Source organism: Dipodomys merriami, unplaced genomic scaffold, assembly GCF_024711535.1.
Source record: "Dipodomys merriami isolate MVZ:Mamm:240054 unplaced genomic scaffold, mDipMer1.0.p SCAF_447, whole genome shotgun sequence".
NCBI classification, from domain to species: Eukaryota; Metazoa; Chordata; class Mammalia; order Rodentia; family Heteromyidae; genus Dipodomys; species Dipodomys merriami.
In genome coordinates this window covers 100,980-125,863 of record NW_027206010.1, presented here as the reverse complement: position 1 = coordinate 125,863, position 24,884 = coordinate 100,980, and the positions used below count along the sequence as shown (strand labels likewise).

At 53.0% G+C, this 24,884-nt stretch overlaps 1 protein-coding gene across 1 annotated transcript; it reads right to left on the bottom strand.

Annotated features, from left to right (window-relative positions):
• Positions 1-784: 784 nt before the first annotated feature.
• LOC138808200 (PDZ and LIM domain protein 4) lies at positions 785-19,183 on the bottom strand. The gene is made up of 7 exons (XM_069994178.1): positions 19,026-19,183; positions 13,175-13,326; positions 8,432-8,510; positions 1,997-2,178; positions 1,624-1,787; positions 1,269-1,386; positions 785-1,075 (listed from the first exon to the last, which is right to left on the bottom strand). Exons 1-7 carry the CDS (start codon positions 19,116-19,118, stop codon positions 871-873), a joined length of 993 nt encoding a protein of 330 aa, XP_069850279.1. The 5' UTR covers positions 19,119-19,183; the 3' UTR covers positions 785-870.
• Positions 19,184-24,884: the final 5,701 nt, after the last annotated feature.

The following is a 24,884-nucleotide window of genomic DNA, read 5'->3' as shown; positions in this document are numbered from 1 at the left end:
CACACTGCAACTTTACAACCATTATTATTATTTTTTTTTAAAGTGTGAGTCAGGGCCTGGAGCTGGTGGTTCACGCCTGTAATCCTAGAACTACTTGGGAGGCTGAGATCTGAAGATCACGGTTCAAAGCCAGCTGGGTAAGGAAGTCCACCAGACTCTTAATCTCCAATGAACTTTCAAAAAAGCCAGAAGTGGAAATAAAACCCAAACCAAAAGCTCAGGGACCAGGCCCAGGCCCCTCAGTTCACGCCCTAGGATTGTTAAAAATTAAAAAAACAACAACAGCAAAGTGTAAGTCTGAACTGGAAGGATACAAGCGCCAAGGCAGGCTCCCGATGAGAAGTTCGGGGGGGGGGAGCCCTGGGAAGAGGGGGTGTCATTTCTCCTGACCTTGGGGACAGGTGACTTGCAAGGGGGCCAAGGCACCTCTAAAACAAAAAACCTTTCGCTCTAGGAAAAGTCAAGCGCGCCCCCTAGTGTCGAGGAGAAGGAACTAGAAAACAAGAGTCTCCCAGGGAGAATGGGGAGGGGGTGAAAGGGGGGATCCTTAAAGTGACACCACCCACGGCCCTTGCACACCCAGTCTCTCCCCTGGTGGAGGGAGCTCCAGGCTCCACCATCTCAGATCCTAGCTTTCCACTCAGGTCAGCTCAGACCCCTGGCAAGAACCACCCCAGGCCCAGGGCACCGGGTTTGGCACGGAGCAGAGGGGTCTTTATTAAGAGAGGCAGGGGGGGAATGTATTTACACAGGCCACGCGGGGACACGGACTGCAGCAGGGGGTGATCGGGGGGTGGGACAGGTGTCCCCGCCCCTCTCCTCGGCCCTCCCCCCCTCCCCCCACCACCCCGGGGGAGCGGGGGGGGGCGCTCAGACGAGCTCCACCTTGGCGTTGGGGTACACGGCCACTACGTCGTAGCCCTCGGGGGGTTTGACGCGCGCCTTGGCGTGGTTCTCGCAGTAGAGCCGCTCGTCCAGGAAGAAGTAGCCCCGCTGCTTGAGGTTCAGGCCGCAGTCGCTGCACATGAAGCACTCGGGGTGGTAGAGTTTGTCCCGCGCCTTCACGATGGTGCCCCTGTGGGGAGGGGAGGGTGGGAGGGAGGGTCATCGGGATGACTGACAGATTCGGCCACGCCCCCCGAAGGGGAGGTGACTGACAAGACTCTCGGACACGCCCCCTCCCTTGCGTCATCGGGGTGACTGACAGGTTGGTGGACACGCCCCCTACCCGGGCCCTGGGAGGCGGAGCTTGGGCTCCAGGTACTCACACGATCCCGTGGCCGCAGCGCGTGCACTCCGGCAGCCCCTGCAGGCCACTCAATGGGGCGCCCAGCTTGCTGGCGGTGGGCTTGAGGTTCCGGGGGCCAGCAGACCCAGGTCGCTCCCCTGAAACCCGGACAGCAGGTGGCATAAGACAGGGGTGGGGTGGGGGTTGCTTCCAGGTCCATGATGCCCGGGGTGGGGGGAGGGGGCTGGAGGCTCAGGCCAAGTCGTGCATGCGTGTGTGTGCATGCGTGTGTGCATGCGTGTGCGTGTGTGCATGCGTGTGCGTGTGTGTGCGTGGGGGGGGGACTGGGGTAGGAAGGGAGACTGCAGTCAGGGTGAGGTGCAGCGGAATCTTACCTCCCGCGCCCGCCTCTAGCATGCCCTGCAGATAGCGGAAGGAGCATGACTGCTTGGGTTCAGCGGTGGCGGGCTCTGCTGGCTCCCTTAGCATCCGGTACACCTCGGAACCCAGGTCCACTCTGCAGTCCCGGTTCCTTGGGAGGCCCCTGGCTGGGTCGGCACTAAGCAGGAGAAAAGAAATGGAGCAGGATCAAGGTGGCATCTCACTTCCAATCTTCCTTCACTCTGATGGCTTGGGGGAAGACTAGTGAAGCTTTCTGAATGCGAATGCAACTGCGATCTATGATCAAGGGTCAGGGGCCAGGATAGAAGATCCGTGGGATAAGGGGTTAGGATGGCATTTGGGTATGGTTTCAAGTCTCTGAAGTACCTGGGTGGTGGAGACACGTGCAGGTTGCTCATCTGGGCTGGCAGGTTGACCTCATTGCTGCTGCCATTGTGAGGGACTGGAAGGCGAGGTGGCTGCCCATACAGAGATCCCAGGCCTGGTCGGTTCTCTTCGGACCCAATCCCTGTGGCTGAGGACCGCCTGCTGGTCACCGGACTGCCATCCTATGAGTGAGACCCTCAGGTCCATGAGCATTCTTTGATCTCACTTCACCCTTTCCTGACAGGCTTCAGATGCTGGCTGGCTACTCTGCTCTAGCATCTCTGCCTAGTGTTTAGGTGCCAATGTCTAGTCGGGCACCATTAGGAAGGGCTCTATGGAGAAGGGCTGAGCCCAAGGCCTGGTTCAGCCACTACAGAACTGAAAAATGCTTGTAGAAAATCAGACACGAACACCAGGGTTATGTGGAATTCAAGATTGTGTTGGGGGCTGGGAACATGGCTTAGTGGTAGTGTTTGCCTAGCATGCACAAAGCCCTGGGTTCCATTCCTCCGTACCACATAAACAGAAAAAGTCAGAAGTGGTGCTGTGGTTCAAGTGGTAGAGTACTAGCCTTGAACAATAGGAGCTTGGGGACAGAGCCCAGGCCCTGAGTTCAAGCCCCAAGCCAGGAAAAAAAAAAAAAAAAAAGATGGTGTCGGAAAAGCAGGTGCCAGTGACTTACGCTTGTAATTCTACCTAATCAGGTTGAGATTTGAGGGTTAAGCCTCAAAGCCATTATGGGCAGGAGAAATCTAAGGCTCTAGCTTTAGTTAGCTAGCAAAAAGCTAGAAGTAGAGGTGTGGCTCTGAGGTCAAGCTCCAATATGAGCATGGTGGGGGTGGGGGGAGCAGATGCCAGTGGCTCACACCTGTCTTCCTAGCTACTCAGGAGGCTGAGATTTGAGGATTGCAGTTCAAAGCCAGCTTTGGCAGGTAAGTCCGTGAGACTCTTTTCTCCAACTAACCACTAGAACACCAGAAGTGGCACTATGGCTCAAGTGGTAGAGCACTCACCTTCAGCTGAAGAGCTGAGGGACAGCACCCAGTCCCAGAGTTCAAGCCCCACAACCAATCAAAAAAAGGATTTGGGGAAGGCCCATCCCCAAACACTTATTTGTTTTTGGCAGTACTGAGGTTTGGACTGAGGGGCCTTGTACTTGCTAGGCAGGTGCTTTACCACTTGAGCCACACTTACCCCTTTTGGCTGAGTTATTTTGAGGATCGGTATTGATACTTTTGTTTGGGGATAGCCTGGACTATGATCCTCCTATTTACACCTCTTAAATAGCAGACACCACAGGCATGTACAACTCATTCTGAGATCAGAGTCTTTTTAATTTTTTTTTTTTTTTGCCCAAGAGCATCTTAAATCTTCATCTTCCCAATTTGCACTCCCTGAATCACTGGGATTACAGCTGTAAACTATGGCCTCCAGTTCGAAGAAGGCTTTTTAAAAGCAATATGTCTGTAGCACAGTGTGTGGCTTTCTAGAAGAGATGGTCTTGGTGCTGAGTTCTTGCCTGCTAAAACTATTCCAAGAACCTGGTGGGCTCATGATTGGGAACACAAGAAGGAAACTTTTGTCCTAAAGCCAGATGTGCAGAAGCTTCAGAGAGTGATCTGAGACCCAAGAGTGCTGTGGTAAGGTCATCCCCTCTGGACCCGAGCCTGCACCCGATTTCCTGCTCCCAGTCTATAGCAGGCAGTGTGTGTGTGTGTGTGTGTGTGTGTGTGTGTGTGTGTGTGTGTGTGCGCGCGCGCACGCGCGTGCCACATGCTGGTTCTGGGGCTTGAACTCAATCAAGGTCTGCTCTCTGTCCCTGAGTTTTTGTGCTCAAGTCTTGTTCTCTACCACTTGAGCCACAGCTCCATTTCTGGCTTTTTTAGGGGGGAGGGGGGCGGAGAGACAGTTAATTGGAGATAAGTGTCTCATGGACTTTTTCTGGCCTTGAACTGTGATCCTCAGATCTCAAGTCTCCTGAGTAGCTAGATATGAGCTACCAGTCACTTACCAACCCCCTCAATCACACATATGTGGTAACACAGACTTGTATCCGGCACAGATCACTCAAGGAAGGCCACGTTGGCTCCTGTGGTTGAAACTGGGCTAGCAGCCAGAGCAGCCTGATTTTAGGGTGAGGCTCGAATCCAGGCCAGGGGGAAGGTCTCGGCCTTAGCCTGGGAGATGATATATAAACCTCTCTTGTACTGCAAGTGGGACAGGAAGCCTGGATGGAGAGGAAAGGACACCTATCCTAGTAGGAAAGAGCCCGGCTTGAACTCAGGCAACCTCAGAGTACACTCAGGCCCCCCAGACTGTGCCCTGACTGTCCCTTTCTCTTCTGGAGGGTGGAAGCATCTAGGGGCCTCTTCCTCATGTTCCCTGCTCTGACAAAGAATGCCTTGCTGCCTGGGTAGGGGCCTATGGTTGCTGCAGCAGCAGCAACATCCTTAATTAGACCCAACGAAAGCCCCTTAGAAACCTGAGCAGTCTCACACATGTGTCAGCCGGGCGGGCAGGCAGGCAGCAGGCAGCGCTGGCCTCTAATGGAGACCAGATGGGCTGTGGTCCATGGGGGCGGGGCTGGGCCTGGGGTAGAGGCTTCGATGGGAAGGGGGAATGGGAGTTGAGGAACCAGAGCCTAGGAGGAAGGAGGGAGGCCCTCATTGGCCCCCAACTCAGCAGGGTGTGGGGAGTCTATTACAAGGTCCCTGCCCCTCCTGTGGCCACCCATGTAGCAACTCAGTGGCTCAGACCTCCATTTTGGATCCAGTCCTGGCCCGATCATGTACAAATCACTCTGCTTCTCTGAACCTCAGGCTCTTCATCTGTGAACTGGGGAATGTGACCATTTCTATAGCATCAGTTCCTTGCGTGGGGAATGCAGGAAGACAGTGACCTATACCAAGTACTTAGCCTGGTGGTTCATGGCACACGGCAAATGGGTGAATGGCTATCACTGGGTGAATTGCTGAGCCCCAAATTGCCTGAATCCCCTACTCCCTGTGTTCCCTTCATACCACATGCTTCCTGTTTTCTCTACTGGTCCTGTGGCTGATTGGGTTGCTGAAGGGTTATGGAGCATTTCAGCAGAAATGATCTGTTTGCTCACCTAGCCCTCACATGACTAAAGACAGAATCTAAGCAGGGTGTGGTGACACATGCCTATAATCCCAGCACTTAGAAGCTGAGGCTGGAGGATCCCAAGTCTGAGATTTGTCTTTAAAAAAAAAATAGGATCTGGAATACTCAAATTAATAGAGGTGACTGTCACCTCTAGATGGGCTGCTGGCTCTCCTTGGGGCTAAGTCCCAGCTGGTGCTAAACCAAAGAGGTGGCTGGGAATGCAGATATCACTGCTCCACCTGACTTGTTCCTTCCCATCTCCAGCTTCAAGGCTTGCCGAGCCTTGTTTATCTGATCACTTGGCTTCTTCTGCCTGGAAAAGCACAAGGTTCTCACGTGGAGGGGGGCAGGAAGACTATAAGAGGACTATCTCCCGTGGTCCTGCAGGGCACGTGGATCTGCTGATCTCAGCCTGTTCCACTGGCAGACACCTGGCCGGAGTACCTTGTGCTGGTCGGTCCTGGAGCTAACGATGCTGGCTGGCTCCATTCTCACCCCCCCACAACCCCCCACCCCGGCAAAGGGTGGGGGACAATGAAGCCTGTGTCTGTTTGGTGAGGACATAGCCTGGGCAAGGGTGGGGGAGGGGTGTTTTGGTCACCACCCGTGAAGCCCATGACCTTTTCAGTACAAAAGGGGAGTAATGGCTAAGGGGGGGGGGCTACCCTGTCACTAGTGGAAAAAAAAATCTCTCGCCATCAGTTGGAGCATGCGCAGCTTGCTCTTCTAATGAGTTGCTGAGGCTACATGTGGAGGAAGGGGGGGACTAACTGTATAGGTCCCAGGTTCCTGGGCCCACGGGCCCTGAGCCTCTCAGAATGAAAATGGAAACATGGCTGAGCCTCATGTTCCAGAGCTTGGGCCTCCATCTGGCCCATCCTAGCATTGCTGCCTCTGTGCACCTGCGCTGTGCAGCTCTTCCTCTGCTCGGCTCCAGCTTAAGCTTAGCTGGTTTTGTCTAGATCAAATTGCTTCCTGCCCTCTGCCCTAGAGCCTCTGGTCCATGAGGGAGACGTAGATGTGATTCTGAATCCCTGCAGGAATATAGCTGAGGATGCTGATAAGCGAGCCCAATAGCTTCTCCATGGCCCAGCCCCCCCCCACCTCAGTCCCATTCTCTCACCCTTCCACCTGCCCTCCTCCCCCTGAGCTTTTCTGAACTGATAGTAGAGTCTCACCCTCACCTCTGGACCTCTGTATGTGCTTTCCTGAGCACACTTCCTCTGTCCACGCTCCTCTGCCTGCCTTATTCTTCCTAGGTCTTCAGGTCTGGGCTCGGATACTCCTCCTCCAGGAAGCCCTCTCTGACCTCTCTCTCAGTCACATGCCTCCCCTGTGTGCCTTTGACCCCTGACTTCCCTATTCTAGGACCTCTTAGTGCCTCTGCCCTGCCAGCACAGCCACTCCATGACCATGGTAAACATCTGGTGTGAGGGATGCCAGATGAGGTAAGGCAGGAAACAGGTATCAGAGCCAAGAGGGGGGCTACTGATGAGGAAGGGGCCAGGACAGGACAGATCCTTTTCCCTGTCCTCAGTGCCTCTGTGTGTGTGTGTGTGTGTGTGTGTGTGCGCGCGCGTGCGTGCGTGCATGCATGCGCGTGCATGCTGGTCCTGGGGCCTAAACTCAGGATCTGAGTGCTGTGTCTGAGCTTTTGTGTACAAAGCTAGTATTGTACCACTCACGCCACACTTCCAACGTTTTGGTAGTCCCACTTCTAGCTTTTTGGTAATTAATTAGATATAAAAAGTCTCACAGGCTGCGTGCCAGTGGCTCATGCTTGTAATCCTAGCTACTCGGGAGGCTGAGATCTGAGGATCTTGCATCAAAACCAGCCCGAGCAGGAATGTCTGTGAGACTCTTATCTCCAATCAACCACCAGAAAACTGGAAGTGGCATTGTGGCTCAAGTGGTAGAGTGCTCACCTTGAGCTGAAGAGCTCAGGGTCAGTGCCCAGGCCCAGAATTCAAGCCCAAGATGGACCAAAAAAAGTCTCACAGATTTATTTTCCTGCCCAGGCTGCCTTTGAACAGTGATCTTCAGTTCTCAGCCTGCTAAATAGCTAGGATTACAGGTGTGAGCCACCGACACCCGGTACTCAGTCCATTTCTGTTCTCCACATGGAGAAGAAACAAAAGCAGGCCCAGGAGACCTAGGTCCCCCAATTATGTGGCCCTAAAGTTCTGGCTACAAGACTGATTGGCTCAGTCACTCACTTGCTCAAACACCTTGGCCCAGAGATGGTAAGATGGCAAGACATACCTTGGTGTTGAGTGCTCAGCTACACACCTCTTATACCCATGGCAAAATGCAACCCTGAGGCTACTCGGGCCCCTCTCACTTGCCTTGAGAACAGAGCCATCGCTGTGCTTTCAGTCCCACATGACAAGGAGCCTAAGCAGACTGTAGCCTGAAGAGTGCTGGTTACACAGACAGATTAGCCAGGAGAGAACTTCAGTCTTGGACAGGATGAGACAAAGGAATGTCCCCTGGTCTGGGATCATGCCATACATAGCTTGAGGCTGCCACCTTCTGCCAAGCCTGTTGACTTCTTCCTGATCTAGCAATGCTAGGGCCGGACCCAAAGTGAACTCTGGGCCAGAGTTAGGAAGGTAGCTTAGTGGTAGAGTGCTTGCCTAGCGTGCATGAAGCCCTGGGTTTGATTCCTCAGTACCATATAAACTGAAAAAGCCAGGAGTGGTGTTGTGGCTCAAGTGGTTGAGTGCTAGCCTTGATCAAAAGAAGCTCAGGTCGGGCTGGGAAGGTGGCTCAGTGGTAGAGTGCTTGCCTTGCATGCATGAGGCCCTGAGTTCAATTCCTCAGCACCACATAAGCAAAAAGAAAAAAGCCGGAAGTGGCGCTGTGGCTCAAGTGGTAGAGTGCTAGCCTTGAGGTGAAGAGCTGAACCACAGGGCCCAGGCCCAGAGTTCAGGCCCCATGACCGGATCCCCCCCAAAAAAGAAACTCAGGTCCTGAGTTCAAGCCCTAGGACTGACAGAGAAGAAAAGAAAGAAAGAAAGAGACAGAGAGAGAAAGAAAGGAAGAAAGGAAGGAAAAGAAGAAAGAAAGAAACTCTAGGCCAAAGCTTTGTGATCATAGCACCACTGTCTAGAACCAAGGCTTGCTTAGAGTGGAGACTAGTATCTGAGGAACATGGGATGGGGTTGTGGGCACATTCTAGAGAAGCTTTCTGATTCAGTCTTTGTCCCGGGCATCTGAGAATTATGATCGGCATAGCCAGTACAGGCCTGATTCTTCTGCCCTGGACTCACTCTAAGCCAGGCCAGGTCAGGTGGTATCTGTACATACCTGAGACTCAGGGTCAATATGGATCCTGTGAGCCTGAGCCTTGTCATCTGGGGCACTGGGCCAGCTCTTGTTCTCAGGCCTATGGCAGAAATTGGGATAATCAGATAGTCAGAAACTGGCATAGTGCTTTCTGTACCCATCATGCCTAAGAACCACGGTTCAGAGGGGCTGTGCCCACAACCACCCAGGAACAGGTCTGTGCCCTCCAAGGGGGGTGGGGAGAGAGGAAGGGAACACCACCCCAGTGTTTTCCTTCTTCACCCACAATGGTACCTGCTGTAGAAAAGAGCCACAAGCCCAGATCTGCCACAATCATGAGGCAGGGCTATGTGCTGCTGCCTTTACTCCCAGCAGCCTGTCCTTCTCCTGTCTGGTTTCTGGAGAGGCTGCTGCAGAGGCCCTGTACACCAACCTTCCCTGCCTTCTACCCTCTTTGTGGCTCTGCTACAGTGGCTTCAGCTAGTGGTAGGCCAGGCCTCACACATGGATTCAGCCAGAAGCCTGTCCAACTCATCCCTTGGCCATCCCCGGCTTCCAGCTGGGGCCTAGGGTCACGCTCTTGGGGAGGTGAAATGGAGGCTCTGAAGGGAACACCTCCCTTTTGGCTTCTGCTGCAGCAGCAGCTCGGCCCGGCAGAATCATCACCACCGATGTCTCTGCCCAGCCCAGATGGGAAACAGGCCATTAGGAAATTCCTGCTTCGCCATAGAAACCAAAAGCCAAACACAACTCAGGAGGGAGAAAACATCATAAACCTGCCATAAGCAGGCCAGGCGGGGCCTAACCGCTGTGGGACCAGGGCCCAGCCCTGGGGCTCAGTAGCAGCTCCGTGAGAAGGTAAACCAGGAAGGTGTGTGTGTGGACCCTAGATGGGGAAGCAGTATGAAGCGAGGCTGGTAAGACCAAAGAGAAACAGCGCCTCCCCCCACAACTGAGACACCCCCCCTACTCCCACCCCCCGCTGGGGCTTCTAAAGTTCACACCACTGGCCTAGCACTCAATCCTTCTTTTCTTTATTGGCTGAGGGATTTGATGATCTGTATCTAAAGACCACAATGACTCTGTAATTCCCCACTTCTGCCCACTCCTTGACCCCCTGAAGTCCACCTCTCTACCTCACAGTGTTCCAAAGGCCCTTGGGATCAAGGCTCTGTCATCCTAGAGCAGTCTCTTCCTCTGGCTTTTTTGTTTTTGGTTTTTGGGGGTTTCTTTTTGGCCAGTCCTGGGGCCTGGGCTCAAGGCTAGCACTCTACTACTTGAGCCACACAGCACCACTTCTGACTTTTTCTGTGTATGTGGTACTGAGGACTCGAACCCAGGGCTTCATACATGCTAGGCAAGCACTCTACCACTTAGCCCACATGCCCAGCCTCCTCTGGCCTTCTGTCTGTAACGCGTTCTGGATGATTGCCTCCTTCATGGCTCTAATTGCACCTTCGACTTAGCTGAACATCTTGTGTGGCTATGTGACATTGTATTTCTCCAGAATTCTGTATGTACTACTGGGAGTATAAGTCTGAGGTCAAAGGGTGAGCACCCACAGCCACATTGCCCAAGACATTAGATAAGAATGAAGGGCTGGCAGGTGTTAGTGGCTCACTTCTGTCATCTTAGCTACTCAGGAAGCTGAGATCTGAGGATCACAGTTGGAAGCCAGCTCAGGCAGAAAGTCCATGAGATGCATATCTCCAATAAACTTCCAATAAGTTGGAAGTAGAGCTGTGGCTCAAGTGGTAGAGCACACTCCTTGAGAAAAAAAAAAAAGCTCAAGGACAAGGCCTAGGCCCTGAGTTCAAGCCTTAGGACTGGCAAACACAACACAACACAACACACACACACACACACACACACACATACACACACACAGAGAAAAGAATGAAGGACTTAGTCATGAGTTAACCCCCATCTCAGGCCTCCATTTCAGGCAGGGCAGGTGATTCTACCTCGCTACCTCTGAACAAAGCAAGAAGCTGGGCTGTACAATTGCACCATGGACCCTCACTTTAGTTGGACCCTCACTCAGGCTGACCCTCTGCAGAGCCCCTGTTACGTGATGCCCCACAGAACAGGCAGGATAAGGAGTGTGAGTAGAGAAGGAATATTGGGCCAGAGGGTCAAGGTCACTCCCCAAGTCTCATGCCCCCAGATTGCAGTGTGTGAGGGTTATCTGACAGGCAGGAAGTGAGGTCTCGGGTTTTGACACTGACTGAGCAGCTCCTCACCACTTAATGCCCAGATCATAAAGCAGTCCCCATCTGGGGCTGGGAAGGTGGCTCAGTGGTAGAGTGTTCGCCTTGCATGCATGAGGCCCTGGGTTTAATTCCTCAGCACCACATATGCAGAAAAAGCTAGAATGGCGCTGTGGCTCAAGTGGTAGAGCCCTAGCCTTGAGCTGAAGAGCTGAGGGACAGCACCCAGGCCCAGAGTTCAGGCCCCATGACCAAAAAAAAAAAAAAAAAAAAAGTCCCCATCCCGGAGCTGAGAAAATCCAAGGTTTGGAGGGTAAAGCACTTGTTAAGAGGATAGCATGGACTGGAACCCATCTGTGTGTGTATATACATATGTACACGCACAGTCCTGGGGCTCGAACTCAGGGCTTGGGCACTGTACCTGAGCATTTTTGTTCAAGGCTAGCACTCTACCATCTGGAGCCACAGCTCCATTTCTGGCTTTTTTTTTTTTTTTGATATTTCATTGGAGATAAAAGTCTCATGGACTTTGCTGCCTGGGCTGGCTTTGAACTGTGATCCTTAGATCTCAGCCTCCTGTGTAGCTAGGATGACAGGTGTGAGCCACCAGCTCCTGGCTAGGAGCCCAGCTCTGTATGTGGACAGTATGCTCCCATCTGCTCCAAGAGCCAGATGGCATTTTGGAAACTGCCACTCCCAGAATGCAACAGGTCAATGGCCCTCTGGCTTCATCTAAGCCTGGTTTGGAACAAATGAGCAGGGAGGGAAGGAAGGAAAAGGGAGACCTCCACCCGCTACCCTCTCTGACATCATTCTCTCTGGGAATCTCCTGACTCAGGCCACTGTGAGCCTCCCCTGATTCCAGCACCATCAGGGCTGCCCTTGTTCCGAGAGACAGCAAAGCCGGAGGTGAGTCAGGGCCCAGGAACCCAGCCAGGCTGGGAGGCCTCAGAGCCACTGTGGGCAGAATAGTGCTGATTCTTTTCCCCTAAACAGCTGTGTGCCTCAGTCTGGAAGAGGGTGATGAACATGATTCTCTTTTATGGAAAAGGAAACCCAAGCTAACAGAGGTCACCTGGGTACCTAAGTTCCCAGTCTGGATGAAGACCAGTTCTATGGAACTCCAAATCTGGGTGTCCTCTCTATGTGCCAAGTGAAGTATACCAGGCTCTAGATTTGCATCTGGGCCTACTCAGTGCCATAAGAGCACAGCCAAAGGGTCCTGAACCCCCAACCCAGACCAGGTAATGGGCTAAGCACAAACGGGTGTGGGTGGCTCGTGCCTGTATTCTTAGCTACTCAGGAGGCTGAGATCTGAGGATCATGGTTCAAAACCAGCCCAGGCAGGAAAGTATGCGACTCTTATCTCCAAATAACTGACTGAAAACCAGAAGTGGAGCTGTGACTCAGAATTGTAGAGCACTAGGCCTCGAGTGAAAAAGCTCAGGGACAGGGCCCAGTCTCTGAGTTCAAGCCCCATGACCAACAGAAAGAGAGAGGCCCAGGGGAGGGAAAAAGAAAGAAAGAAAAGGAAAGAAAAGAAAGAAAGAAAGGAAGGAAGGAGAAAGGAAGAAAGGAAGGAAGGAAGGAGAAAGGAAGAAAGGAAGGAAGAAAGGAAGGAGAAAGGAAGAAAGGAAGAAAGGAAGGAAGAAAGGAAGGAAGGAAGGAAGGAAGAAAGAAAGAAAGAAAGAAAGAAAGAAAGAAAGAAAGAAAGAAAGAAAGAAAGAAAGAAAGAAAGAAAACTTTCCTAACACATTTACAGGTCCTGAGCCAATAGAAGCTCTAAGGCATGGTTAGCCGTGCTGTGGTTTGGTGGAGGTTTCACCCACACACTTCCACGGGGGGTCGTGGAAAGTCCCTATTAGTGGTGAACGTGGCAGAGCTGAGCAGTTAGTTATGTCTGACTTCACATCCAGGCAGGGAAATGGGGCAGGGAGATCTCATTCAGCTAGGATTAGGCCCAACTGCCTGTCAGAGCTGACTAAAGGATCCAGGAGCAAGGCAGGGGAACTGGATCTTTCATTCTAGCCCTGTCTTTGGGGGCACAGGTGGAGCCCAGTGACTCGCTATCTTCCCCCAGACCGTGGGCCACACAGCATTACACGGGTTACGGCAAAGAAGCTCATTCCAAATCCAGCTTAGATACAGCAGAGGCATGGGTCATGGTGAGTTAGGGCAGCTGTGGTGTTCATAGGAGTGCTTGGTAGCCAAGGAGAGAGACTGGAGTGTTTAGACTGGAGGAAAGGAAGGAGGAAGAGAAGGTGGGAGAGAGACAGCCAGACAGAGACAGAATGACAGAATCTTATTTCTGTTAAGTGATTCCCAGTCTTGAGTTAAAATCACCTTGGCCCCTCCTGAAGCCACCCTAGTCCTCACCCATAGCCTTCCCAGGCCTCTGAAAACATGGCTCCCAAAACACCTGGCCTGGATGGGGTGTCTGAGAACTGAGGCAGAGAGGATGTGTGAGATCCAGGTCACCTGGGACCCCCCCCCATTGTCCCAGCATCACCCCTATTCTCTGGTCCCCTCCTCTTGGCCCAGCCTGGGTATGTACCTGCTCACAGAGAGTGTGAGGTGATCCTGGCAGCCTTTGATGCGGTTCTGCGCCTCCAGGTGTGTCATGAGTTCTGTGCTTTCGCCATTAATGGCCTGAATCAGGTCTCCTGGGCATAGAGAAGCCAGCGCAGCCTTGCTGCCAGCATGGACCTGTAGGTGGACAAGCTAGATAGTTTATACAGTCATTATGTGGCCCTTCTGCCCTACACTTCCTCCAACCTCAGAACCTGGCCACAGTTGTGGTCATGCTGCCAGTGTGATTTGTAGGTGGGCATCCATGGGACTGAATGAGGTTCCCAGGTATGCCCTTGTTATAGTCTCTGCTCTAAAAAACAAACAAACAAGGGGCTGGGAATGTGGCTTAGTGGTAGAGTGCTTGCCTAGTATGCATGAAGCCCTGGGTTCCGTTCCTCAGTACCACAAACACAGAAAAAACCAGAAGTGGTTTTGTGGCTCAAGTGGTAGAGTGCTAGCCTTGAGCAAAAGAAGCTCAGGGATAGTGCTCAGGCCTTGAGTTCAAGCTCCAGGACTGGTAAACACCACACACACACACACACACACACACACACACACACACACACACACACACACACACACACACACACACACACACACACACACACACACACACACACTAGGAGGCCTAGTAAGGTGTGAAGGTGTGTGAGCGGGGATTTATCTGGCCTGGGACAAATGAGATGTCACTCTGGCAACCTGTATACATACCCCAAGATAGGCAAGGGACACACATACACAGATGCTCACATACGTGTGTTTCATATATACAGAGCATGTGCATGTCACAGATGCTTCACACATACAATGCGCCACCCAGCCAGGCTGGATAGCAGCTCCTGCACCCTACTTATGTGATCTGGTCACTCAGCTCATTCACATTCACTCTTCTACTTTCTGGGGACTTACAGGCACCAGTGTTCCCCTCCAGGCTTCCACAAATGCCCCAAATAATCCTTTTTATTTTTATTTTTGTCAGACATGGGGCTTGAACTCTGGGCCTGGGCACTGTCCCTAAGCTCTTCAGCTCAAGGCGAGCGCTCTACCACTTGAGCCACAGCGCCACTTCTGGTTTCCTAGTGGTTGACTGGAGGTAAGAGTCTTGCAGACTTTCCTGCCAGGGCTGGCTTTGAATCTCAATCCTCAGATTTCAGTCTCCTGAGTAGCTAGGATTACAGGCGTGAGCCACTGGCGCCTGGCTCTTTTTTACTTTTATTTACTGAGGTTTGAACTCAGGGCCTCATAACACGGTAGGCACTTGAATCCTGCCCTTTTTGTGCTATAGTTTTTTGTTTTTTTTTTTCAGATAAGGTCTCCCTCTTTTGCCTTGCAGGTCTTGGACTAGTTTTCCCACCCATGGCTCAGACATAGCTGGTCTTACCTGGCTTGATAAGATAAGGGTTTTGTTATTTTGCTCAATCTGACCTTGAGTAGTTGGGATTACAACTTTGCGCTACTGAACTTGACCCTCTGCCCAGAACACTGTCTCCTTTGATTCCCAAACTCCCTACTCAGTAGTGTATCCTTTTTCTCCTTCAAGTCTCAGCAAACAGGCCACTTCCTTGTGGTACTCTGTGTGCCCCATTAGCACATTTGTTCTACTTTGTTCATGCCTTGTTACAATTAAAATGGGGAGAGGTCTGTACATCACCTCATTAACCAAGTACAGAGTTGCAATGACCAGCCTGTACTCTGGGTCACAACTCCACCTCCACTTCCCCTTGCAGGATCCTCAGTGTCAGGACCGCCCTCACAAGGTCAGGCTGTGTTCATATTGGAAATGTACAATGCCGGTCATCTGACAAAAACCACGTGAGAGAGGAGAGCAGATTCACAGAGACCTGAGTAAGCAATCCAGGGGGACTCGCTCTTCTACGCTAGCTTGGTTCCAACATAATAGAAATAGACTTGAACTAGACACTGATGTGAGGATTATGGTTCAAAGCTAGCCTGGTTGGGAAAGTCTGAGCTTCCTTTGCGGCTAGCACTCTACCACTTGAGCCACAGCCTCACTTCAAGCTTTTTTTTTTTTTTTTGAGGGGGGTGGGTAATTAAGTGGAGGTACAATTTTCTTGCCTGGCCTGGCTTTGAACCATGATCCTCAGATCTCAGCTTCCTGAGTAGCTAGGATCACAAGTGTGAACCACTGGTGTCCAGTGACCAACCAACCGTGTTCTTATTAGTGGAAGTCCAGCCAGCTCAGCTCAGCCAGCTCCTACTAGTAAGGAAACAAAAGCTGAGGTGCTGGCAGTCCTTGGCTGGAGGCCTGGTATGGGCACTGCCCAAACTGACCTGCCCTAAAATAGCCTCCCTCAAGGAATGTTCTCTTCCAAAGCCAAGCCAGCCCACCATTAATGTGCACTGGTAAGGTCTGGGCACCTGCACAAGCCTGTCCTCCTGGGGCAGGTGCCCACTTGGCACCATCCCATCCCATTATCTTCTCTAAGCTCTGCTCTAGGCTCTCCTCTCTTCATGGTTAGCTGATCATGCCAATGCTTTACCCATAACCAGCCCATGGCAACGTGCACCTCTACCTCCACTTGGACTCTGGGGTCTACAGATGCTTGGGGTAGGAGGCATCGTGCCCCAGTTCCACACTGAAGAGGGGGTGGCTAGCTACAAGATGACTCAGCCGGCACAAGGGGCGCATTCAGGTCCCCTGTGGGTGGAGGAAGTTCTTGAAAGCAGGGGTGGCTGGGATGCTGCCAGTCCCATTAAGCGAGGGGCGTTCTGGTCAGAGACGGCGGCAAGGGGCCAGGAAACCATGACTTTCTCAAGTGCCTTCACACGCATTGTCTCATTAATTCCCAAGGCAGGCCCATTTCCTCGATGAAGACACTGACACCCAAAGAAACACTTTACGGATACGGGGCTAAGCCAGGATTCCAGCACGTACACACATGCAGACGAGGTGGCTAAAAGCGTCATTACTGCAGGGAGAATGGAAGCGATGAAGTTCAGAGAAGATGTAAGGACCAGAAAATGTGTTGGGCCTTGCAGGACCAGGTGAGAAACCAGCATTTCTCCTGCGGATCGAGAAGGGACTATTGGTTTAGGCAAGGAAGTCACAGGATGGAGTAGAATTCAGGGTGATTTGTCTAGCTGCCGACTTCAGAATAAACAGAAGGGTGTTGAGCATGCAACTACCTCTTCTTCACATCTGGAGCAACTATTCCAACCCCTGCTTCACCCAGCCTAGATGCTGTGGTCCAAGTAGGGTCCAAGAACTTCAGAGGGCCATATTGTCCAAGTTAGTCATAGTAAGCCCCCCAACAGGCCTAGATTCCTGACCCTACTACGCTTCTCGGTTCCTCAGTGTCTCCATCTACAATGCAAAGTGGAAGTGCTTATTTCTTTTTTTGGGGGGGGAGGGGTCTTGTCGTGGGGCCTGAACTCTGGGCCTGGGTGCTGTCCCTCAGCTCTTCAGCTCAAGGCTAGCGTGCTACCACTTGAGCCATACCACCACTTCCAGCTTTTTTTTTTTTTTTCTGCTTATGTGGTGCTGAGGAATGGAACCCAGGGCCTCATGCATGCAAGGCAAGCGCTCTACCACTGAGCCACCTTCCCAGCCGGAAATGTTTATTTCTAAGGAATGTCCTGAGCCAAACACATCAGTGGCTCTTGCCTGTAATCCTAGCCATTCAGGAGGCTGAGATCTGAGGTTCTTGGTTCAAAGCCAGGCTGGGCAGGAAATGTCCATGAGATTCTTATCTCCAATTAACCCACAAAAGTTGAAGTGGAGCTGCTTTAGTGGTAGAGCACCATCCTTGAGCAAAATGGGCTCAGGCACAGCACCCAGGCCCGGAGTTCAAGACCCAGTACTGGCATGCATGTGCGCGCGCGCACACACACACGAGACATTTGGTGCTTGGGACATTTCCACAGAAGGCAGTCATACAGTGGTAATGCAAGTATAGATGCTTGGAAAACTCCAGAACTTATTATGGTCTGTCTATGGGGAAGGAGTGGTGAACAGTGTTCCCGAAGATCTCCGAGGTATCCTGAGGGAATATAGTTAAGTCTCAGATTAGCTTGTCCCCACGAAGCTGTCTCTTTCTACCAAGCTCTGGGTGGAAGAGGCCTTGTGAAACCTGGGGGTTTGGGAGGCTAGATCTTGAGCCTCCTTGATAAAGACACTCCCACATGTCGGTCCCCTGCAGTCTTGCCCCTGGAGGTACCTTGCTAGGCAAGCTGTGGCCTGTGTCTCCCCAGCCCTGTAAATCTTTCCCAGATCCCACTCAAAACCCAGGCTCCGTCATCCAGGCCCCTTTGAGCCTGAGCAGCTGCTGTGTGACTTTGGGAAGGGAGGGCAGCCCAGGGGGCTCTGTTCCAGGCAAACTTCTTTTTCCTAGACTGCCTGCTTGACGGCGGGAGGGGGAGGGGGGCTCCATCCTGACCTGGGCCAAACAAGGCTGCCGCTGCCTTCGATGTGATGTGTGTGTAGGCCTTGCCCAGGCAGATAGGCAGCCGCGTGGGCAACAGATGTCTCAGCTCCCTGCCGCCACCGAGCCTGTCAGCGGCCTCACGCCTAGGGTGCCTGGCCTGTTGGCTGGCCTAACACCCCACCAGCCCTCCTCTGTGAACACACACACACACATACACACACACACACACACACACACACACACACACACACACACAGCAGGATCTTTCAAAGAACTGGGAGATGAAAGGCACCACTGGGGATGAGTTAAAGACCCACCTCCCTCAGCCCTCTGGGACCTGGTGTTGAGGACAGATGTGGGAAGCAAAGCCTCTTAAGACAGCTGGCCCTGCCTGTCACCCTGGCTCCAGAAAGAGGAATCTGTGATTCCATGCTCCACCCAGTGCCCACCCCTTCCCAAAAACTAGGAGGAGGAAAAAAGAAAAGCCCTAGAACTCAGCTTAGTGCTCAGCCTGAGGCTAGGGGCAGGTGGTCCTTATTTGCCAGTCCCCAAATACTCAAGCAACCTCTCTGGTGGCAAAGAAATGGTCCTCAGATGCTCCCAGGCCCAGTCTGATCTCTCCCGTCTAGGAGCTACTAAGGGCAGAGCCCAGAGTCCTCTTGGCTGGGGATCCCAAAGAGAGGGGGGGAGGGTGACCCTTCTTCTGCCCCTTTCCCAGACAAGGGAATCCTAAGATAAGCCAGGATTTCATCCCACCCCCTTACCACCTGCAATGGGTCCTGAGGCTCCTTCCCTACTCCCCTTGGAGGGGTGATCTCCCCAGAGTTGGTCCCCATCTTCTTCCTCCAGTGTCTGACACTTGGGACCCCAAGGGATGGGGCTGAGGCTAGCCTAGCCTCTGCCTTCACCGAAGGCAGGCTAGGGTGTATCAACTTCTCAGACTGAGGGAGAATCCCAGACCTTCTTTTGGGAGTTGGAAGGGGAGGGGGGGCGCGGTCATCCAGCCTTACATGCAGAAGCCTTAGGGAAAAGGGGTTCTCAGTCACCACCCCAAAACTTCAGACAAGGATTGGGGTGGTAAGGAGTGTCTCCTGGCCTCCATAGAGCTTCTAGATCCCTGACTCATGACTGTGGGTTTTCCCCAGGCCCATAGTGTTTCGCCCCCCCAAAAGCAAAGCAGACCGGGCGGGAAGGGGGAGGGGGTGGGGCGACGCTGCCCGCCTGGAAGCCACCTCTCCAGCCTGGGGGTCCCCCGGAGCCTGGGGGTCCCCCGGAGCTCAATCCTCACTTTTAAAACTTTGGACACGTCGGGGATGTAAGTCTGGGGTTGGGACACCCCCCCCACACCCCACATCCCCCGCTCCCACACCCGCAAAGGACTGGGGAGGAGGAGGGAATCTCAGATCTGGAGCCTCCGGGTCTCCCTGAGAGAAAACAGTCCAGACTCACCCGGGAGATGGTGAGGGGCGCGCTGAAGTCTCGGCCGCCCACCAGGCGGAAGCCCCAGGGCGAAGGGCCGCGCAGAGTCACCGAGTGGGACATCGCGGACCCGGAGCCGGAGCCGGAGCGGGAGGCGGACACCGAGGAGCCGTGGCCACTGCCGCGCCGCCGCCTGCCCGCCGCCTGCCCGCCGCCTGCCGCCGCCGGCCGCGCCGCGCCCCGCCCCCCGGCCCGCCCGGCCCCCCCTTGCGCCCCCCTCCGCCCGGCCCCCGCCCCCGCGCCCTGCGCGCCCGGATTGGCCCCCGCGGCTGCCGGACCCGCCCACTTCGGGGGGCTCTGAGGACCTTCCCCTTCCCCAGGCTCCCGCAGCCTGCTGTCCCGCGGCCCCCACCCACTTCTTCAGAGAGAGAGAGAGACCCCCAGATTGGGGCGGCCCCGACGTGTCGAATGCTCTTGGAAACTCAGGCCCGGAGAGGATCCTTTGAAGTTCTGTTCCCCCCTTTTTCTTCTTCTTCTTTTTTAATGGGGCCAGTGCCCCAGTCAGGGAAGGGATGGGAGGGGGGCGCGGGCGGGTGGGAGGCCCCGATTGGTGGGTGGGGGAATGGGGCCGCGCCTGGTTCCTCCGAAAAAACCTCCTCCAGGTCCTGGCGGGCCAACCTGCAGCTCCCGCCCTCGGAGCACCGCGCTGGAGCAGGCCTGGGCCGCGGCCGCAGACCCGGGATAGGAGCAGGCAGAGGGCATCTTGGGGGGAGGGGGGCGTGAAGGTGGGGGGACAGGGAGGGGGGGCTAAAAAAAAAAACAACAACCCAGAAAGATGTCCAAACTGGTCTGGGAGAGCCAAGAATGCTGCCTGGAAGAGGGGATGTAAGTCTAGAAGCAAGGTGCTTTTAGTCTTCTCTGGGTGTCACAGTTTTTCCCCCTGGGACCCTCCAAGAGACTTTCTCTGTCACTACCTCCTCCTTGTCTCCCATCTTTTTGGCAAAGAGCTTGGTGTCCCCTGACACTAGCGACTCAGTGGCACTGGGTGGTGTGGGGGAGAGAGGATGCTTGTGCGGCCTTCACCTGGGAGCTTTTTCTCCTCCAGGTCTTCACTCCCTGCTGCTGCCCTCCAGGATGGCCTTGAATAGCTTCTACAGGTGCCATGATGTGGCCACAGCCCTGATCATGCTCTTTGGGCCCCTCAGGTTGCCTAATATTGGACACCATTGATTCCTTCAGGCCCCAAATTTAGCCACTGTTCTTTTGGTGGTGGTGGTGGTGCTTGAACTCAGGACCTTGGAACTGTCCCTGAGTTCTTTTGCTCAAGGCTAAGGCCCTACCACTCGGAGCCACAGCTAAGGCCCTACCACTCGGAGCCACAGCTCCACTTCCGGTTTTCTGGTAGTTAATTGGAAATAAGAGGCTCATGGACTTTCCTGCCCTGGCTGGCTTTGAACCTCGATCCTCAGATCTCAGCCTCCTGAGTAGCTAGGATGACAGGCATGAGCCACCAGTGGCCTGACTTCAGCCAGCATTCTTGTGAGCCAAGCTCTGGTAAGGGCCTCACTCGCAGGATACTCCTTGGTTGTAGGTTGAGATGGGAATCACTTGATCTCCAATACCCACCCACTGTCACTACTGGTGATGGAAGTTTTTGCTCAGCCCCTTGCAGGGCCTCATGTGGACACAGAAGTGGAAGGCAGAGCAACAGAATGGGTCTCTGCCTAGACTCTCAGATCGGTAGACCAGAAGATTCCCCAGGACTTAGGCCCCCACAAAGTAGGATGGAATGAGGCAACCACTTCTTACCATTGTCTGCTTTAGTGATCAAGTATACAGCATGGCTCATAGACCCAACTTTTTTTTTTTTTTGTCAGCCATGGGGCTTGAACTCTGGGCCTGGACACTGTCCCTCAGCTCTTCACCTTAAAATGAGCACCAACCACTTGAGCCACAGCACCACTTCTGGTTTTCTGGTGGTTTTTTGGAGATAAGAGTCTCACAGAGTTTCCTGCCTGGGCTGGCTTGGAACCAAGATCCTCAGATCTCAACATCCTGAGTAGCTAGGATTACAGGAGTGAGCCACAATGCCTGGCTAGATCCAACATCTTTTTTCCTTTGTTTTTTTTTTTTTTTTTTTTTTTGGGTCCGGTTGTGGGGCCTGAACTCTGGGCCTGGGCGCTGTCCCTCAGCTCTTCAGCTCAAGGCTAGCGCTCTACCACTTGAGCCACAGCACCACTTCCGGCTTTTTTCTTTTTGCTTATATGGTGCTGAGGAATCGAACCCAGGGCCTCAGGCTTGCAAGGCAAGCGCTCTACCACTGAGCCACCTTCCCAGCCCCTCCTTTGTTTTTTTTTGAGTAAGGACAAAGTCTCATTTTGTAGCCCAGGCTGGCCTTGAACTTTTTGTTTTGTTTTGTTTTGGTATTGTTACTGGGGCTTGAACTCTGGCCCAGGCATTGTTCTTTAGCTTTTTTCACTCAAGGCTGGTGATTTTCCACTTGAGCCACACCTCCACTTTCAATGTTTGGTGGTTAATTGGAGAAAAGACTCTCACCCACTTTCCTGTCCAGGCCAGCTTCAAACCTCAATCCTTAGATCTTAGCATTATGAGTAGGTAGGATTACAGGCCTCAGCCACTGGGCCCTTCAGGTCTTCCTTCTTATGCCCCAACACCTTGGGCTCACTCTTGAGGTACCCTGGGGGGTGAGGAGTGTAGATTTTTATCCGCTTTGGGCTCTACTGCTTCTCTAACTCATTTCCAAAACTCCCTCCAGCAAGCCCCAGGGCCCTTTATTGGCCTGGTTCGTAAGCAATAGCTGCATTGTTGAATTCTTATGGTGGTAGGACCCCTCCTTAAGGATAGGCTGACTGGTGACTCTTCACATCTTCCTTCAGTCCTAGTGGCCTTTGCAAGTTTGCTACACACCCCATCAGGCATCTGAGCTGCAGGGAGTAACCAGGCTGCTTATTGCATGCAGCATTCTTTATTCATTGTATTAAGTGCTCTGCATAAACCAAGACCTGTGCCTGCTCAGGACTGGGAATTGAGACCTCCATGAAGGCAGGGTCTATATCTGGGAATTGTTATCTTAGTTCAGTCCTGGGCCATGATCAAGAGACAAGAAGAGACGACATGAGGGGATTGAGCAGGGTGAAAGCTTCCACTTCTATGTCTATTGCCACACTTAGTAGCCCTGTCCTTCAAGGGAGCCCCGAGTGGCTTGGGGCACAATGCCCAGGCCTTCTGTATATGTTGAGGTCTGTCCAAGGTCAGGACAAACCACAATGCTGTGTTCTTGATGGGCAGGCAGGGCTGGCAGGCTCCAGTATGATCTGACACCCTTGGGAGATGCCCTTGGGCCTGTGCCTGGTGAGAGGAGGAAGGAAGCAGGCAAATCAATCCAGGAGATTGCCCATAGTTTGATGCACCCTTGGGTGGAAGTAGAGGGCCAGGCCCTCACTCCAGGTACCTGCCCGAGAGATAGAGAACTCAGAAGTTGGCCTACTCCACTCTGGCCCGGTGGTCTCAAGTCTCTGGGTGGAATGTGCTCTACTCAGGCTCAGCAACTTGGAATCAATTCATCACCCTTCTCAGGCTCAGCTTTCATCCCTCCTTCCCATCAAAGAATGCCCTTGGCATCCCAGGGCATCTCGATCCTGGATAGATTGTCACCTGCAGAGTCCCAGAGAATAGCCAGAGGAGATCATGGAAAAAGTCCCCATTCTAGGTCCTATCTGGCCCAAGCTCCAAGTGCCATGGTCTCTGGAAACCTAAGGATCCGTTCTCCAGAGGCCTGTTTGTCCAGGTCAAAGGGAAAATCTGTGGATTCGAGAGGTCAACACTCTGTGGAAAGGCCCAGCTTGTATGGGAGAGATTGTTTGGGGCCACCTGCTGGGTTACAACTGGGCCTTGTATTGATTGATCTAGGGAGCTGAGCTAGGCAGGCAGGATTTGGTGACTCTGCAAAGAGTGGAGGCCGAGGCAGCAAGCCACACCCCATCGGGAGGTCTGGAGTGGGATAGCTCATGAGGCAAGTTGGTGACTAATGGATCTCATATTCTGGGAGGACAGGACTCTATCGAGGAGGTAACAAAGCTGGCCTTGAAGCTGTGTTTGCTTCAGCAGAACACACAGGGGAGGGCGTGTCTATGGCAAAGGGAGTTTCCCAGCTCCTGCATTGTGCCATTTAGTCCCTCAAACAAACACATAAAATGTTTCCAGCTGTGTGTCCAGCCTGGACCTGATCAACTTGACTTCGGAGAGTTGGGGGGATGGTGGGTACCATCTTTCTGGGGCCTGAGATAGTGAAAGCTGGGGAGGGAGTTCTCCTGGGGGGGAGGAGGGGTGGCACATGGGAACAAAGCTGATTTTTGCCAACTAAGGCCTAATTACTGGCCCCAAGCCAGATTCCAGGGCTGATACAAAAAGCAAGAACCAGTTCTCTTTAGGAGAAAGTTGGCGGGGTTGGGGGATGGGGGTGGCAGGGATCACCCTAAGCTCACCCGATTTCCAGCCAATCTGCCTGGGGTTTAGATCCTGGGTGGGTAGCAGGGGCTTTGTCTCTTATACCAGGAACTTGATGTTTTTCAGCCCCTCAGACCTGCGCTGGGTGTTTTTATGCAGAAAACCAGTCTGCTCTGGGCTCCAACAAAGAGGCTGTCAGATAGGAGGGCAGGGACAGGTTTCTCAGCTGAGCCCAGAGAGGCCCTGGCCCTAAGGCCTGGGAGTAGATGGGTACTGGGAGTGGTGTGTGTGTGTGTGTGTGTGTGTGTGTGTGTGTGTGTGTGTGTGTGTGTGTGTGTGTGTGTGTGTGTGTGTGTGTGTGTGTGTGTGTGTGTGTGTAGCCACAGATACGTGTGAGAAGTGGCTTAGCCTAGCCCAAGCAGGAAGGTGACAGAATAGTCTGTCCCTGGTGGCATTGAGGCCCATATCATGGGGTGTTGTGCAACCAGGGCCTTGGGAAGGCAGCCTTCAAAGGCACCACACAGCCTTGCCCTTGTCTTAAGGGGCCCCCTCATCCTTTTACCCGCCCACTTTTTTATTCAGGCCAAAGGGGTCAGGCAGGCTGTTCAAGATTACTAGCTTCCCCCCTCTAGTATTTCAATTCTACCTATAGCCCCCCAAATAGAGGCCCAACCCAGGAGGTCTTAGGTTTCCTGTTTCCCCAGGCAACTGGAGGCTTTTTTTTTTTTTTTTAAACCAGTCCAGTTACACACTAGCCCCTGCATGCTTCTAGAAGATGCTTCGTTTTGCAAAATAGCCCCTGGGATGAGCAATTGGGATGTGTGCTCATTTTATGCCCTGGATGTTTTTTTGTTTTGTTTTGGCCATGGCCTGACCATCGCCATGCCCAGAAGAAAGCCAGTGTTCACGATCCTTTCTTTCCTGACCCAGGACAGAGACACTATCCTGATGTACAGGCAAGGATTTACCAAAAAATGCAGGATGTAGTCAGGAGCTGGTGACTCATGACTGTCGTTCTAGCTACTCAGAAAGCTGAGATGCGAGGATTGAAGTTCAAAGCCAGCTAAGGCAGGAAAGTCCATGAGACTTTTTATCTCTAATTAACTACTAAAAAAAGCTAGAAGGGCAGCTGTGGCTCAAGTGTTAGAGATCTAGCCTTGAGCTAAAAGCTCAGTGATAGCAGCTAGGCCCCGAATGCAAGTTCTATTATTACTACTACTAATAATAAAAAGAAAAGCAGGAGCCAGGTGCCAGTGGTTCACACCTGCAATCCTAGCTACTCAGGAGACTGAGATCTGAGGATCATGGCTCAAAGCCAGCCCAGGCAGGATAGTCTGTGAGACTCTTATTTCTAATAAACCACAGAAAACCCCACATGGCGCTGTGGCTCAAGTGGTAGAGCGCTTGCCTTGAGCTGAAGAG

Coding starts and splice junctions, on each gene's coding strand:
- LOC138808200 (XM_069994178.1), bottom strand. CDS start 19,118: ATGTCCCACTCGGTGACTCTGCGCGGCCCTTCGCCCTGGGGCTTCCGC. Junction 8,511..13,174: donor CTCACACTCTCTGTGAGCAG/GTACATACCCAG, acceptor TTTCTGCCATAG/GCCTGAGAACAAGAGCTGGC. Junction 2,179..8,431: donor ATATTGACCCTGAGTCTCAG/GTATGTACAGAT, acceptor TCTCACTCATAG/GATGGCAGTCCGGTGACCAG.